The following is a 13,334-nucleotide window of genomic DNA, read 5'->3' as shown; positions in this document are numbered from 1 at the left end:
TTGAAGTGAGGTAGCATGACAACTCCAGCTTTGTTCTTTTTGCTAAGGTTTGTCTTGGCAATACGGGCTCTTTTTTGGTTCCATCTGAACTTGAAAGTAGTTTTTTCCAATTCTGTGAAGAAAGTCATTGGTAGCTTGATGGGGATGGCATTGAATCTATGAATTACCTTGGGCAGTATGGCCATTTTCACGATATTGATTCTTCCTAACCATGAGCATGGAATGCTCTTCCATTTGTGTCCTCTTTTATTTCATTGAACAGTGATTTGTGTTTCTCCTTGAAGAGGTCCTTCACATCCCTTGAAAGTTGGATTTCTAGATATTTCATTCTCTTTGAAGCAATTGTAAATGGGAGTGCACTCATGACTTGGCTCTGTGTTTGTCTGTTATTGGTGTATAGGAGTGCTTGTGATTTTTGCACATTGATTTTGTATGCTCAGACTTTACTGAAGTTGCTTACCAGCTTAAGGAGATTTGGGGCTGAGACAATGGGGTTTTCTAAATACACAATGGCAAATGTTATTTCCTTATCAAGGTGTGGTAACATCAATGTTAACCTTAAAATTTTTTCTTACTTTTTATTAGGTGTTATTACTCTGTATATGTATGTTACACGCCACAATAAAAAAAATGTTAAAAATTTCATGTCTAAAACACCAAAAGCAATGGCAGCAAAAGCCAAAATTGACAAATTGGATCTAATTAAACTAAAGAGCTTCTGCACAGCAAAAGAAACTACCATCAGAGTGAACAGTCAACCTACAGAATGGGAGAAAATTTTTGCAATCTACTCATCTGACAAAGGGCTAATATCCAGAACCTGCAAAGAACTCAAACAAATTTACAAGAAACAAACAAACAACCCCATCAAAAAGTGGGCAAAGGATATGAACAGACACTTCTCAAAAGAAGACAGTCATACAGCCAACAGACACATGAAAAAATGCTCATCATCACTCGCCATCAGAGAAATGCAAATCAAAACCACAATGAGATACCATCTCACTCCAGTTAGAATGGCAATCATTAAAAAATCAGGAAATAACAGGTGCTGGAGAGGATGTGGAGAAATAGGAACACTTTTACACTGTTGGTGGGACTGTAAACTAGTTCAACCATTGTGGAAAACAGTATGGCGATTCCTCAAGGATCTAGAACTAGAAATACCATTTGACCCAGTCATCCCATTACTGGGTATATACCCAAAGGATTATAAATCACGCTGCTATAAAGACACATGCACACGTATGTTTATTGCAGCACTATACACAATAGCAAAGACTTGGAATCATCCCAAATGTCCATCAGTGACAGACTGGACTAAGAAAATGTGGCACATATACGCCATGGAATACTACGCAGCCATACCAAAGGATGAGTTTGTGTCCTTTGTAGGGACATGGATGCAGCTTGAAGCCATCATTCTCGGCACACTATTGCAAGAACAGAAAACCAAATACCGCATGTTCTCACTCATAGGTGGGAATTGAACAATGAGACCACTTGGACACAGGAAGGGGGACATCACATACCGGGGCCTATTGTGGGGTGGGGGGAGGGGAGAGGGGGGAGGGATAGCATTAGGAGATATCCCTAATGTAAATGATGAGTTAATGGGTGCAGCACACCAACATAGCACATGTATACATATGTAACGAACCTACACGTTGTGCACATGTACCCTAGAACTTAAAGTGTGTATTAAAAAAAGTTTAAAAAAGCAGAAACATGAAGTACATTTCTAAGTACAAAATTAGGGTGATACAGCAAATTCTCATAGATATCATTGTAATTAGAGTTTTGCTGAATAAAGGAGAATAGAGCATTATGGTACTAAGAAATCCAAGTTAAAATTTAAAACTTTTCTTTTTTAATTTTGAGACAGGATCTCACCGTGTTGTCCAGGCTGGAGTACAGAAGCACAATCTCTGCTCAATGCAACCTCTGCTACCTTGGCTCAAGTGATTCTGCCATCTCAGCCTCCAGAGTAGCTAGGACAACAGGCGTTCACCACCACGCCTTGCTAATTTTTTCTAGTTTTTTTTTTTTTTTGTAGAGACAGGGTTTTGCCGTGTTGCCCAGGCAGGTCTTGAACTCCTGTGCTCAGGCAATCCACCTGGCTCAGCCACCCAAAATGCTGGGATTACAGGTGTGAGCCACCACACCTGTACCAAAACATTACTTAAATTAATTAAAACAAAAGAAAAGATAAGAAAGAACTGTAAATCCACCATCTTAGTGTTAATATGAGTTTGAAACAACAAAATTTGAATATTTATGACTGATAGACACCTTTTCTCTTATTTCCAATTTAATTATTTGTGATACACATTTGAAAGTGTCAGAAATTCATGAATTTACCATAAATAATAGTATGATGATATTAAATATATTAAATATGTTCAAAAATGTGTCTCTAAATGAAATATTTATATTCATATTGTTAGCATTCTAATTTCACAATACTATTCCTGTGTTGGGTAAAATTTTTTGTTACTATACATTTTTTGGCTCTGCATTAGATTAAAAAATATCATAGAAAGGCAAATTTCTTAAGGTATAAAAATATTTAGTGTGATCTTTGAGTATGTCTGTGCATATATAATGCTATATTGACTGTTATAGTAAAATAATCCAGATTTAGTCACCATAGCTAAGAATGTGAAAAAGCATTTGCAAGAATTTGACTTGCTAATGATGCCATTAAAAGATGAAATAAACTTGATATACTGTATTATTGCATAGAGTATTCATCCATGTTCGTGTTGAAAAATGCTCCAAATCCCCAAAATAGAATCCTAATTGTTGGAGGTCACTTTTGTTACAAACTTTTAAAATGCAGTAAAAGAAAAAAAAAGGAAGCAAATAAATCATTGAAAATATGTTGATTTTACATTATTCTTGATGAAATACCATGTGAGAGTATTTGTCTAGGCCTGATGCTGAGAATTACAGAAGTATCATGAGGCCATGAGGAGGAATAATAGTGTTCTCTCATCACCCTGAACTCCAGTACTTAGAAACAAGACTGAAATCACATTTATCAAATAGCATTCTCCCTTTCACCTGCCATCATCATTGTCATCGTCATCATGTATATCTTCATCTATCTCATGGAATGATTTGTTTTTGAAATATTTAAATACATAATATGGAAAATAAGGAATTTTAAAAAGATCATCATTGTGGGAAAGTTACAATAGTAAACAGCAAAGTTCAAGTCAAGCTCAATACATTTAGGTTTAGAAATTAAGTGTAATTTATTTTAGAATACATTGCCTAAGCAAGTAATTATTTATGGATGACCTTAAATGAATCCTCATTTCACTAAGATCACAATAGAAACAATTTAGATTTTAGTGTAAATAGAACTTCCTAATAAGAAAGATAAAGCAAATAACTCATTTTTATAAGCAAGCTTTTATTTCTAAAGAGCGAGTTTTTAGGACCAAATTGTCAAACAGAGGTAAGATCTCAGATCTTCTGTCACACTTGAGTGAGTGATGACGGATTTCAAAGGTTGTAGTTCTATGACCAAAACTATATTCATAGATAGGGATTAAATGGTGGAATTCCATAGAAGCACTAGATTCAGTTTTATTTCCGTGGGACTTCAAGTCTACTTGTATCAGATGTCCTTCAGTTTTTGATAAACTTGTAATTACTGTTTCACTATTTGATCTTTTAAAGATTGTTGTAAACTAAGAAGTCTTGATTTCTGCCAATAAAAACAGCGTAAAATTAAAATCATGGGATAGAATGGTGGAGCTGTTGTTGAGATACTTTGTCTTATTAACTGAAGTGACATTTTGAGATCCAGTACTTCTCACTGAATTTCTCTGTGAGGAGAGTTTGCGATGATGATCCAGAAACAGAAAAGCTACTATCCAAAAAATGCTATCACATCAAATCAATTTTTAATTTCTTCTAAGTTGCAGGAGGATGCCTAGACCTTGCTTTTATCCTCTTCTTTGACCAAAGTATTACAAAAAGAAGAAAATCATTACCATTTTTATGTCAGAAAAATGGCATGGAGATGGACCTCGGCTGTTTTCGATGTTCCCTCTCTTGCCCTGTATAAGTGTTACTTGACCGTTTCTGATACATTCCGGTATTTCCAATTTTTGTTTTGGTTCATTTCTAAGTGTGCATTACAATTTTAACATATAATTTTTAGTCAGGAGAAATGTCTTATAGAAATTATTATTACTCATCTCATTATATACTGAAGGGAAAAATCAATTAGCTGTATATACATTCTTATACAACTCTAAGATAGCTGAAATAGGAACTTTCTTATTTAGTTGCATTATAAGGAAATTTGAGATGATGTTATCTGTCAAGCGCAGATGTTTCCAAAGGATTTATTCTAGCCTTAATTGCCCACCTCACAGGACAAACCTTTGCCATTCCCCATCTATTTTTACTTTCTGCTCCTGATTCCTGACACAACAAAGATATACATACTTCTCACACTCTCGGTTTAGCAGAGTTCTTTCATCAGTTATGTTTTTCTGCAGGAGAAAACCCTCTAAAACTACATTAGACATATATATCTCACATGTCTTTGGATTTCATTTGTGTGTGTGTGTGTGTGTTCTGTTTTTTGAGATGGAGTCTCACTCTCTCGCCCAGGCTGGAGTGCAGTGGCACGATCTTGGCTCACTGCAACCTCTGCCTCCTGGGTTCAAGCAATTCTCCTACCTCAGCCTCCCAAGTAGCTGGGACTACAGGCACATGCCACCAAGCCCGCGCCTAATTTTTGTATTTGTAGTAGGGACGGGGTTTCACCATGTTGGCCAGGATGGTCTCAATCTCTTGACTTCGTGATCTGCCCTCCTTACCCTCCCCCGCGCCTGGCCTGGATTTCACTTTTCTAAGCTGGGTTTGATGAATGGCTCTGGTGATTTGAGATGGGCCAAATTCGGCATCTTGGAGATAGAGTTTGGCCAATTTAGTGTGGATCAGCTGGGGGCAACCTGACTTCATTAGTTTCTCATTCTCCTTCTGGGAACAGTGTACTTTCTAGGTGATGTTCTCATGGTAAATGGAAAGAGGAAGAATCTCCAGTATGGAAGCCATCTCAAATCTCTATGCAAAGTGCAGTAATTTTCTGTTTATGAAAGTAAGTTAAATGATTGAACTCCAAGTTCAGACGCAAGGTAGTCAGTCTTCCTGCAATGGGAGTATGTTGCAAGATTATATATCAAAGAGCCCGGTACTCAGGAATTCTTATAAAATTGCTAAATATTTTATATAATAATAAATATTCAAACATTAGACTTCAGAGAAACTTTACCAAAGTCCTAAGAATTAGATATGTGTTTGATAAATAAATATCATTCATGGGCTGAAAACTCTGAGTGTGAGAATAGGACTAATTTCATCTGGATAACCTCTTGGAAACTCATTTTTTATTTTGGAAGTTACAAGAAAATAATTTGTTCCATTCTTAAGTGGTGTGCCCGTGCGTGCATATGTGTGTGTATTTATGAGCTTGTGACTAATGAAGCTATACAAAAGTATTAGCAGCAACCAGATCTTATGGAGTACTGGCCTGCCTGTGGTTCTCAAGAAAATCTTAGATGCTTTTGCTAAAAGCAGTTTGGATTCTGCATATTTAAATCTGGCATTTAAAATGTCAATATAGGTGATGATTTTAGTTAAGAACAAGCTCCCTTTAAGAATTAAGACATTTACTACATGAACTATGTATTGGATTATAAAACTTCCCTAACAACTGAAGTCGTTAAAGACAAATGATGGATAGCTTACACAAGGAAAAATTGCAAACACTGAAAGAGAATATGCTCCTATTTGTGTACTAGCAAATGAGGATTCAGGTTTCCTGTCAATTTCAGTATGAATAATCCCAGCCTATAAAAGGAACAGACAATGAATGAATGAGTTAATTTGAGTTGTTTGAAAATAAGAATGTTTTCCATAAAGAGATCATTGAACTCATCAATTAACATGCCATGGTGATTTCTGGCTTGACAGTGGTCACAACATTTAAAAGTAAAAAGAATGACCAAGCACATTCACAAATGAGGTGCATATAGAATTTAAGGTCAGGATATTCAAGCAATCACAACCAGTGATATTTCATTGAGAGGTGAAGCCAGCTGGACTTCCTGGGTCCAGTAGGGATTTGGAGAACCATTCTGTAGCCAGCATGGGGATTGTAAAATGCACCAATCAGCACTCTGTAGCTAGCTAGAGGATTGTAAAATGCACCAATCGATCCTCTGTAAAAGGCACCCATCAGCGCTCTGTAAAATGCTCCAATCAGTGCTCTGTAAAAGGCACCAATCAACAGGATCCTGAAAGTAGCCAATCACAGGGATGACTGAAGAAAGGGCACTCTGATAGGACAAAAACTGAACATGGGAAGGGACAAATAAGGGAATAAAAGCTGGCCATTCCAGCCGGCAGGAACAACACACTCAGGTCCCCTTTAACGCTGTGGAAGTGTTGTCCTGTTGTTCTTCACAATAAACCTTGCTACCACTCAATCTTTGGGTCCATGCTATCTTTAAGAGCTGAAACCTGGCTACCACTCAGTCTTTGGGTCCATGCCATCTTTAAGAACTGTAACACTCACTGCAAAGATGCGTGGCTCCATTCTGGAAGTCAGTGAGACCACGAACCCACCTGCAGGAACCGACTCCAGACACAACACCAGCATTTAAAAATTTTCTTTTTGTCTGTTCAGACATGATAACTTTTCTACCCATCATTTTTTCCATTCTAGTAGTGGTTACATTTGTTATTGGAAATTTTGCTAATGGCTTCATAGCATTGGTAAATTCCATTGAGTGGGTCAAGAGACAAAAGATCTCCTTTGCTGACCAAATTCTCACTGCTCTGGCAGTCTCCAGAGTTGGTTTGCTCTGGGTATTATTATTAAATTGGTATGCAACTGTGTTGAATCCAGCTTTTTATAGTGTAGAAGTAAGAACTACCACTTATAATGTCTGGGCAGTAACCAGCCATTTGAGCAACTGGCTTGCTACTAGCCTCAGCATATTTTATTTGCTCAAGATTGCCAATTTCTCCAACCTTATTTTTCTTCACTTAAAGAGGAGAGTTAAGAATGTCATTCTGGTGATGCTGTTGGGGCCTTTGCTAGTTTTGGCTTGTCGTCTTTTTATGGTAAACATGAATGAGATTGTACGGACAAAAGAATATGAAGAACACATGACTTGGAAGATCATATTGAGGAATGCGATTTACTATCCAGATATGACTGTAACCACGCTAGAGAACTTAGTACCTTTCACTCTGACCCTGATATCTTTTCTGCTGTTAATCTGTTCTCTGTGTAAACATCTGAAGAAGATGCAGGTCCTTGGCAAAGGATCTCAAAATCCCAGCACCAAAGTCCACATAAAAGCTTTGCAAATTGTGATCTCCTTCCTCTTGTTATGTGTCGTTTACTTTGTGTCTGTAATTATATCAATTTGGAGTTTTGAGAGTCTGGGAAACAAACCTGTCTTCATGTTCTGCCAAGCTATTAGATTCAGCTATTCTTCAGCCCACCCATTCATCGAGATTTGGGGAAACAAGAAGCTAAAGCAGACCTTTCTTTCATTTTTGTGGAACGTGAGGTACTGGGTGAAAGGACAGAAGCCTTCTTCTCCATAAATTCCCAAGAGGGGCATGGTGTGTCTTCTAGCAGAAAACAAACTGGTGGTGTATGAAACATTTTATATTTCTTACTGGTTTTTCTGTAAAGTATGTGTATGAATAATTTCCAAACATATACCTAGAAAAGTCTTTTACCTAAAATTAGTCAAAAGAAATATACGTGTGTGTGTGTGTGTGTGTAATGTATATGAAAAACTTAAGAACACTGACAATAACATACCCTTTTTTGTTTTTTCACATGAACTGCCAAATTATACAAAATATGACAAAAAATACTCAGAATTCTGAAGCCATGCTTTTCATTCATGTATTTTATATTTAATTTGTAGAATTTACAATGTCTATTTATAATTATTAAGAACTAATAACTTATCTCAGGAAAAATATTGCTGTTTTCCATTGTTATTTGATCCACACAAATATACCACAGTGTGCTTAGAATTTGTTGTTAGAACATCTAACTTTTTGGATGGTAAAGTCATTCAATTCTAAATCAATAATGAGAATGCATCTTTGAGGTTGTATTCCATTATGAACTCCTGTTTTATGTTTAGTAAAAAGCAATCAGAATTATTGATAGAAAACAATGCCCACAAAAAACTTTGTGTGACAAGCATATGTAGAGTAAATTTCGTCTATGTCTACCATAAACAGTACTGAGGAATATTAGATTTAATACAAGTATGTGAATAGCTTAGAAAAAAATCTCTCTGGTAATAAAGGGATGAAAATTCATGATCATGATCTTGATTGCTATTATCATTTTCCATATGCAGTTAGAAACATCATTTCTTCCAGCTTTTGAATTAAAGAAAAACTGTTTTTGAATTGAGATCTGACGCAAATTGTTTTAGTATTTTTTCTAAAGCACTTCTAAGCCCTGATTTGCTAAATATATCCTTATCTTCCATTTATAAAATTCCTTCTAAACTTCAGATAGGAGAACTCAAATCTCTTCCTGAAAAAAAAAAAAATCAATGTAAAAGTAGTATAGCAATGATGGAAAATAATTCAGTGAAACTTTTTGTAAATGTTAAAATAGTATCTATGAAATCTATGTATTAATTAGGGAATGTGCCTTAACATTATAATTTTGTTGTCAATAATGAAAGTGTTTTGACATATTCACTAATAGAAAGTTCTATTATAAGAAAGAAATGTACAGTCTTGTTCACAGCTAAATTGTATATGGAGGTATTAGTTCTTTGTGTTATGAAATTTTAACAATGTTATTTAAACCTCAAGATAAATCATCCCCACAGCTGATTTATGTATTTTTTAATCATATATCTTCCTCAGTACAATGTAAGAACTGTAAAAAAGCAGATCATGTCTGTTTTGCTTTCTGTTGACTCACAGGTTCTAGAACCCAGTACCAAGTGTAGATGGTCAAAAATGATGTTTTAATGAACAAATAAATGAGTGGATAAAACAGATAAGTTGATGTGGTAAACCAATTAAAAAATGAAAAGTAAACTCATCACAAAATCTGCTTGGACCAGAGCCTATATCTTCTGTAGAGCCCTCTTTTATTCTGGGTTCCACTCGAGACCAGTAGCCTTTTGAAACTTCGTTAATGAGTCAGAGCAATATTTTCAAATGTGGAATATGTTGGCTCCAAAATCCCAATAGGCCCCCAAAATATTGTGTCTCTTTTGTAGTGATAGGAAACATATAGAGCAAAATGTTGTTCACTGTAATAAAGATAGTTTTGATGTGTGGACTGGGGATACTGAACGCTTTAAAACATCACCTATGTTGTAGGTCCCTGAATCTCCTCAGGTTTATTTGTTTTGTTCTGGTATTTTCCTTTCCTTCCATTCAACATTAGGGTATTTTACTATATTTAAGAAACTTGCCACTTCCTGATTATTGTACCAACGAATATATTATTATTATTAATTATTATTATTATTGCTATTATTTTGAACAGGTTCTCACTGTGTCCCTGAGACTGGAGTGCAGTGGCAGGATCACAGCTCATTACAGTCTCAACCTTCTGGGCTCAAGTGATTCTTCCACCTCCGCATTGCTAGCAGCTGGGACTGCAGGGGAACAACCCCACGCCTGGTTAATTTTTTATTTTCTGTTGGGGTAGGATTTTACCGTGTTACCCAGGCTGATTTCAAACTCCTAGGTTGAAGTGATGTGCTGTTTTGGCCTCCAAAAGTGCTGGGATTACAGTCATGTGCCACAGGGCCCGGTCTGTAATATTATTAATATATTAAATTAGCACGATGTTTTAAAAAATGTAAATTAAACTGAGAACAGAAGTGACATAGTCCTGATATAAAACAGTGAAGCAGTGCTATTATTCTTACAGTACAAAGCAAATTGTTTTGATTTTCCCTCTCAATGGGTGTAGATTAAGAAATATTGACCAAATCATGAGCCACATTAAAAGTACCAGAAGCTCTGCTCTGCTCAGTGAAGATAGCAAATCCTGGAAAGAATTTGTGAGTGTTGATTTAAGTTTGTGGTTGTCTGCATTCATTCTATAATTCATCTGGTTTTGGTAGAGGCCAGATAGGTTAAGTGAATAGAGGTATAAAGAGACTACTGTCCCCTGTAACTTGCAAGTGTTTTGTCATGGCAGTGACCAATTCCATTCCTTAGGGAATGCAGTTATTATATTTTATACATTGCGTTGCCAGTAGAGGAGAATTTGAGAGGCTTCCCCTTGGTCCTGCTATAATAATGACCTTTACTCTACAGCTTAGGAAGAATGTAACAGTTCTGCCAGCTGCCAGTCATGTCCGTTTCAATTACACATTCAGGAAGAAGTAATAACTGCAAACTGATTAGATCCACCTCGGGATGGACATGAGCCGAAGCTCTAGGTAGCATCTGACCTTCAAGCACTCCCACTGCAGGCTGGATGTGAGGGCTCATGCCTGTAGTCCTAGTACTTTGGGAGACCAAGTTGGGAGGATCCCTTGAGAGCAGTAGTTCCCTGTGCAGCATATGGAGACTCCATCCATACAAAAAATTAAAAAATTAGCTGGCATGGTTGTGCATGCCTATAGTTCCAAATACTTGGGAAGTTAAGGCAGGAGGATTGCTTGAGCCCAGGCATTCAAGGCTGTAGTGGGCTAGATCCTGCCACTGTACTCTAACTTGGGTAACAGAGGGAGACTCTGTCTCAGAAGAAGAAGGAAAAAAAGTGTAAGTTCTCACTGGTATCTTAAATATCAAGTAAAATGGGATCAAATCAATAATTAACAATCTTTGGTTCCTGCCTATAGCAAACAGGTAAAATTGAAAGTAGTTATGTAAAGAATAGATTAACTCCTAACAAAATTAACCAAAGACAATTTTATTTTCATCTCCTTTCTTTGTTGTTTTTTTGAGACAGGCTATTATTCTGTCTCCCTGCTGGAGTGCAGTGGCACGATCTTGACCAATTACAACCTCCATCTCCTGGGTTCAAATGATTCTCCTGCCACAGTCAACTGAGTAGCTGGGATTATAGGTGTGCGTGATCACACTTGGCTAATTTTTGTATTTTTAGTGGGGACAGGGTTTCACCGTGTTGGCCATGCCAGTTTCAAACTCCTGACCTCAGGTGATCCACCTGCCTTGGCCTCCCAAAATGCTGGAATTACAGACCTGGGCCACCATGCCCAATCTATTATCTGCTTTTTATAGGTAATTATACTGAGGCAGGCAGTAGTTGTAAAATGCAGTCTCACATCATAGCTATACGCTAACCAGCAGGGTATCTGGTTTCCTGTCGTCACAGTCTAACTAGAAGATCCCCTCTTAGAAACCATTATACTGTAAAAACTGAAAAGAAATAAAATCCAAGATTGGAGACTGATTTGGTAAATATGTGCATAATTGTAAATGAATGTTTACTGTAAAAAATAATGTCTTATTGCAGTAATTACATAATTGATAATATATATGCAAACGGCAAAAAAGTAGACTGGAGGCAGAGGTGACAGGAGTAAATTTACTTAAAGTATTTTTTGAACTGTTCTATATCTATGAGGAGATTTGGAACAATGACCCTGTACTTCTATCCAAAGGTATATATACAAAGGAATTGTATCAAATGATATATGAGAGAATGCTCTAGTAGAATTATTCATAACTGTTCAAAAAAAAGCTGGCCAAATATATACTAAGGATAGATCAATCATTACAGTAAATCTGTACAACAGAACAACATAGAGAAGTGAAAAAAAAATCATATGTACTTGCAACTCTGTGACTAAATTTCAGAAACACAATGTTGAGACCAAGAAACCACAACCAAGAAGAACATGAGGGATTGTACCTACACACAGTTCAAAGCAGGCCAGACCAGGCTATGCAGTTTAGGGTTGCATACCTAATTGGTAAAGTATAAGGAAAATCAAGGAAATGATCATCATAAATTATGGATATTGATTATCTCCAGAGATGTGAACAAGGGGCTACGGGCTTGGAAAGTGGCATGGAGGTGGACCTAGGCTGTTTTCGGTGTTCCTTGTCTTGCCTGGCATCATGGTTACTTGAGTGCTTATGATACATTGCAGTATTTCCCATTTTTGTTTTGGCTCATTTCTAAGTGTGCATTATAATTTTAACATAAAAATTTTAAATTAGGAGAAATATCTCATATATGTTTATGATTACTCATTATATACTGCAGGAAAAATAAACTATTTGTATACATTCTTATACAACTCTAAGAGAGTTGAAGTAAGAACTTTCTTATTTAGTTGCAACATGAGGAAATTTCAGATGATGTTATCTGTCACCTCCAGATTTTTCCAAAGGATTTCTTCTAGCCTTAATCATCCACCTCATAGGAATAAACCTTTGCCATTCCCCATCTATTTTTTTCTTTTGGCTCCTGAATTCCTGACACAACAAGGTTGTACGTATTTTACACACTCTTGGTAGAGAAGAGTTCTTTTATCGGTTATGTTTTTCTGCAAGAGAAACCCTCCAAAACTACATCATATATTTATATATTATATCTTTAGATTTCATTTTTCTAAGCTGGGTTTGGTGGATGTCTCTGGGGATTTGTGGTGGGCCAAATTCTGCATCTTGGAGGTCGTTAGAGTTTGGCCAATTTAGTCTGGATCAGGTGGGGACAATCTGCCTTCATTAGTTTCTCCTTCTCCTTCTGGGAACACTGTACTAGCCAGGAGATATTCTCATCCTAAATAGAAAGAGGAAGAATCCCCAGCATGGAAGCCATCTCAAATCTCTATGCAAGGTATATTAATTATCTGTTCATCAAAGCAAGCTAAATTATTGAACTACAAGTTCAGGGGAAAAGTAGTCAGTCGTCCTGTGATGGGAGGTTACTGCAAGATTATATATCAAAGGGCCTGGTACCCACGAATACTTATAAAATTGCTGAATATTTTAATTAAATAATAAATATTTAAACTTTAGACTTGAAATAAACTTTACCAAAGACCTAATAATTAGAGACGTGTTTGATAAATAAATATTGTTCATGGGCTGAAAACCCTGAGTTGGAAAATAAGACTAATTTCAGCTGGACAACCTCCTGGAAACTCATTTTATAGTTTGGAAATTACAAGAAAATAATTCATTCCATTCATAGGTGGTGTGCACATGTGTTTGTTTCTGTGTGTATTTATGAGCTTGTGGATAATGAAGTCACACAAAAGTATTAGAAGCAACCAGATCTTATGGAGTACTGGCCTGCCTGTGGT

General features: G+C 36.4%; 1 protein-coding gene across 1 annotated transcript; it reads left to right on the top strand.

The window, feature by feature from the left end:
* The first annotated feature begins 6,717 nt into the window (after positions 1–6,717).
* Positions 6,718–7,647, top strand: LOC104674192 (taste receptor type 2 member 31). The gene has a single exon (XM_010378452.2). It carries the CDS (start codon positions 6,718–6,720, stop codon positions 7,645–7,647), a length of 930 nt encoding a protein of 309 aa, XP_010376754.2.
* Positions 7,648–13,334: the final 5,687 nt, after the last annotated feature.

Source organism: Rhinopithecus roxellana, chromosome 10, assembly GCF_007565055.1.
Source record: "Rhinopithecus roxellana isolate Shanxi Qingling chromosome 10, ASM756505v1, whole genome shotgun sequence".
NCBI lineage: Eukaryota > Metazoa > Chordata > Mammalia > Primates > Cercopithecidae > Rhinopithecus > Rhinopithecus roxellana.
Note: the sequence above shows the minus strand (reverse complement) of the source record. Positions and strands in the feature narration are given on the sequence as shown.

What these genes read in the sequence shown, in the direction of transcription:
- LOC104674192 (XM_010378452.2), top strand. Translation starts at nt 6,718, where the DNA reads ATGATAACTTTTCTACCCATCATTTTTTCCATTCTAGTAGTGGTTACA.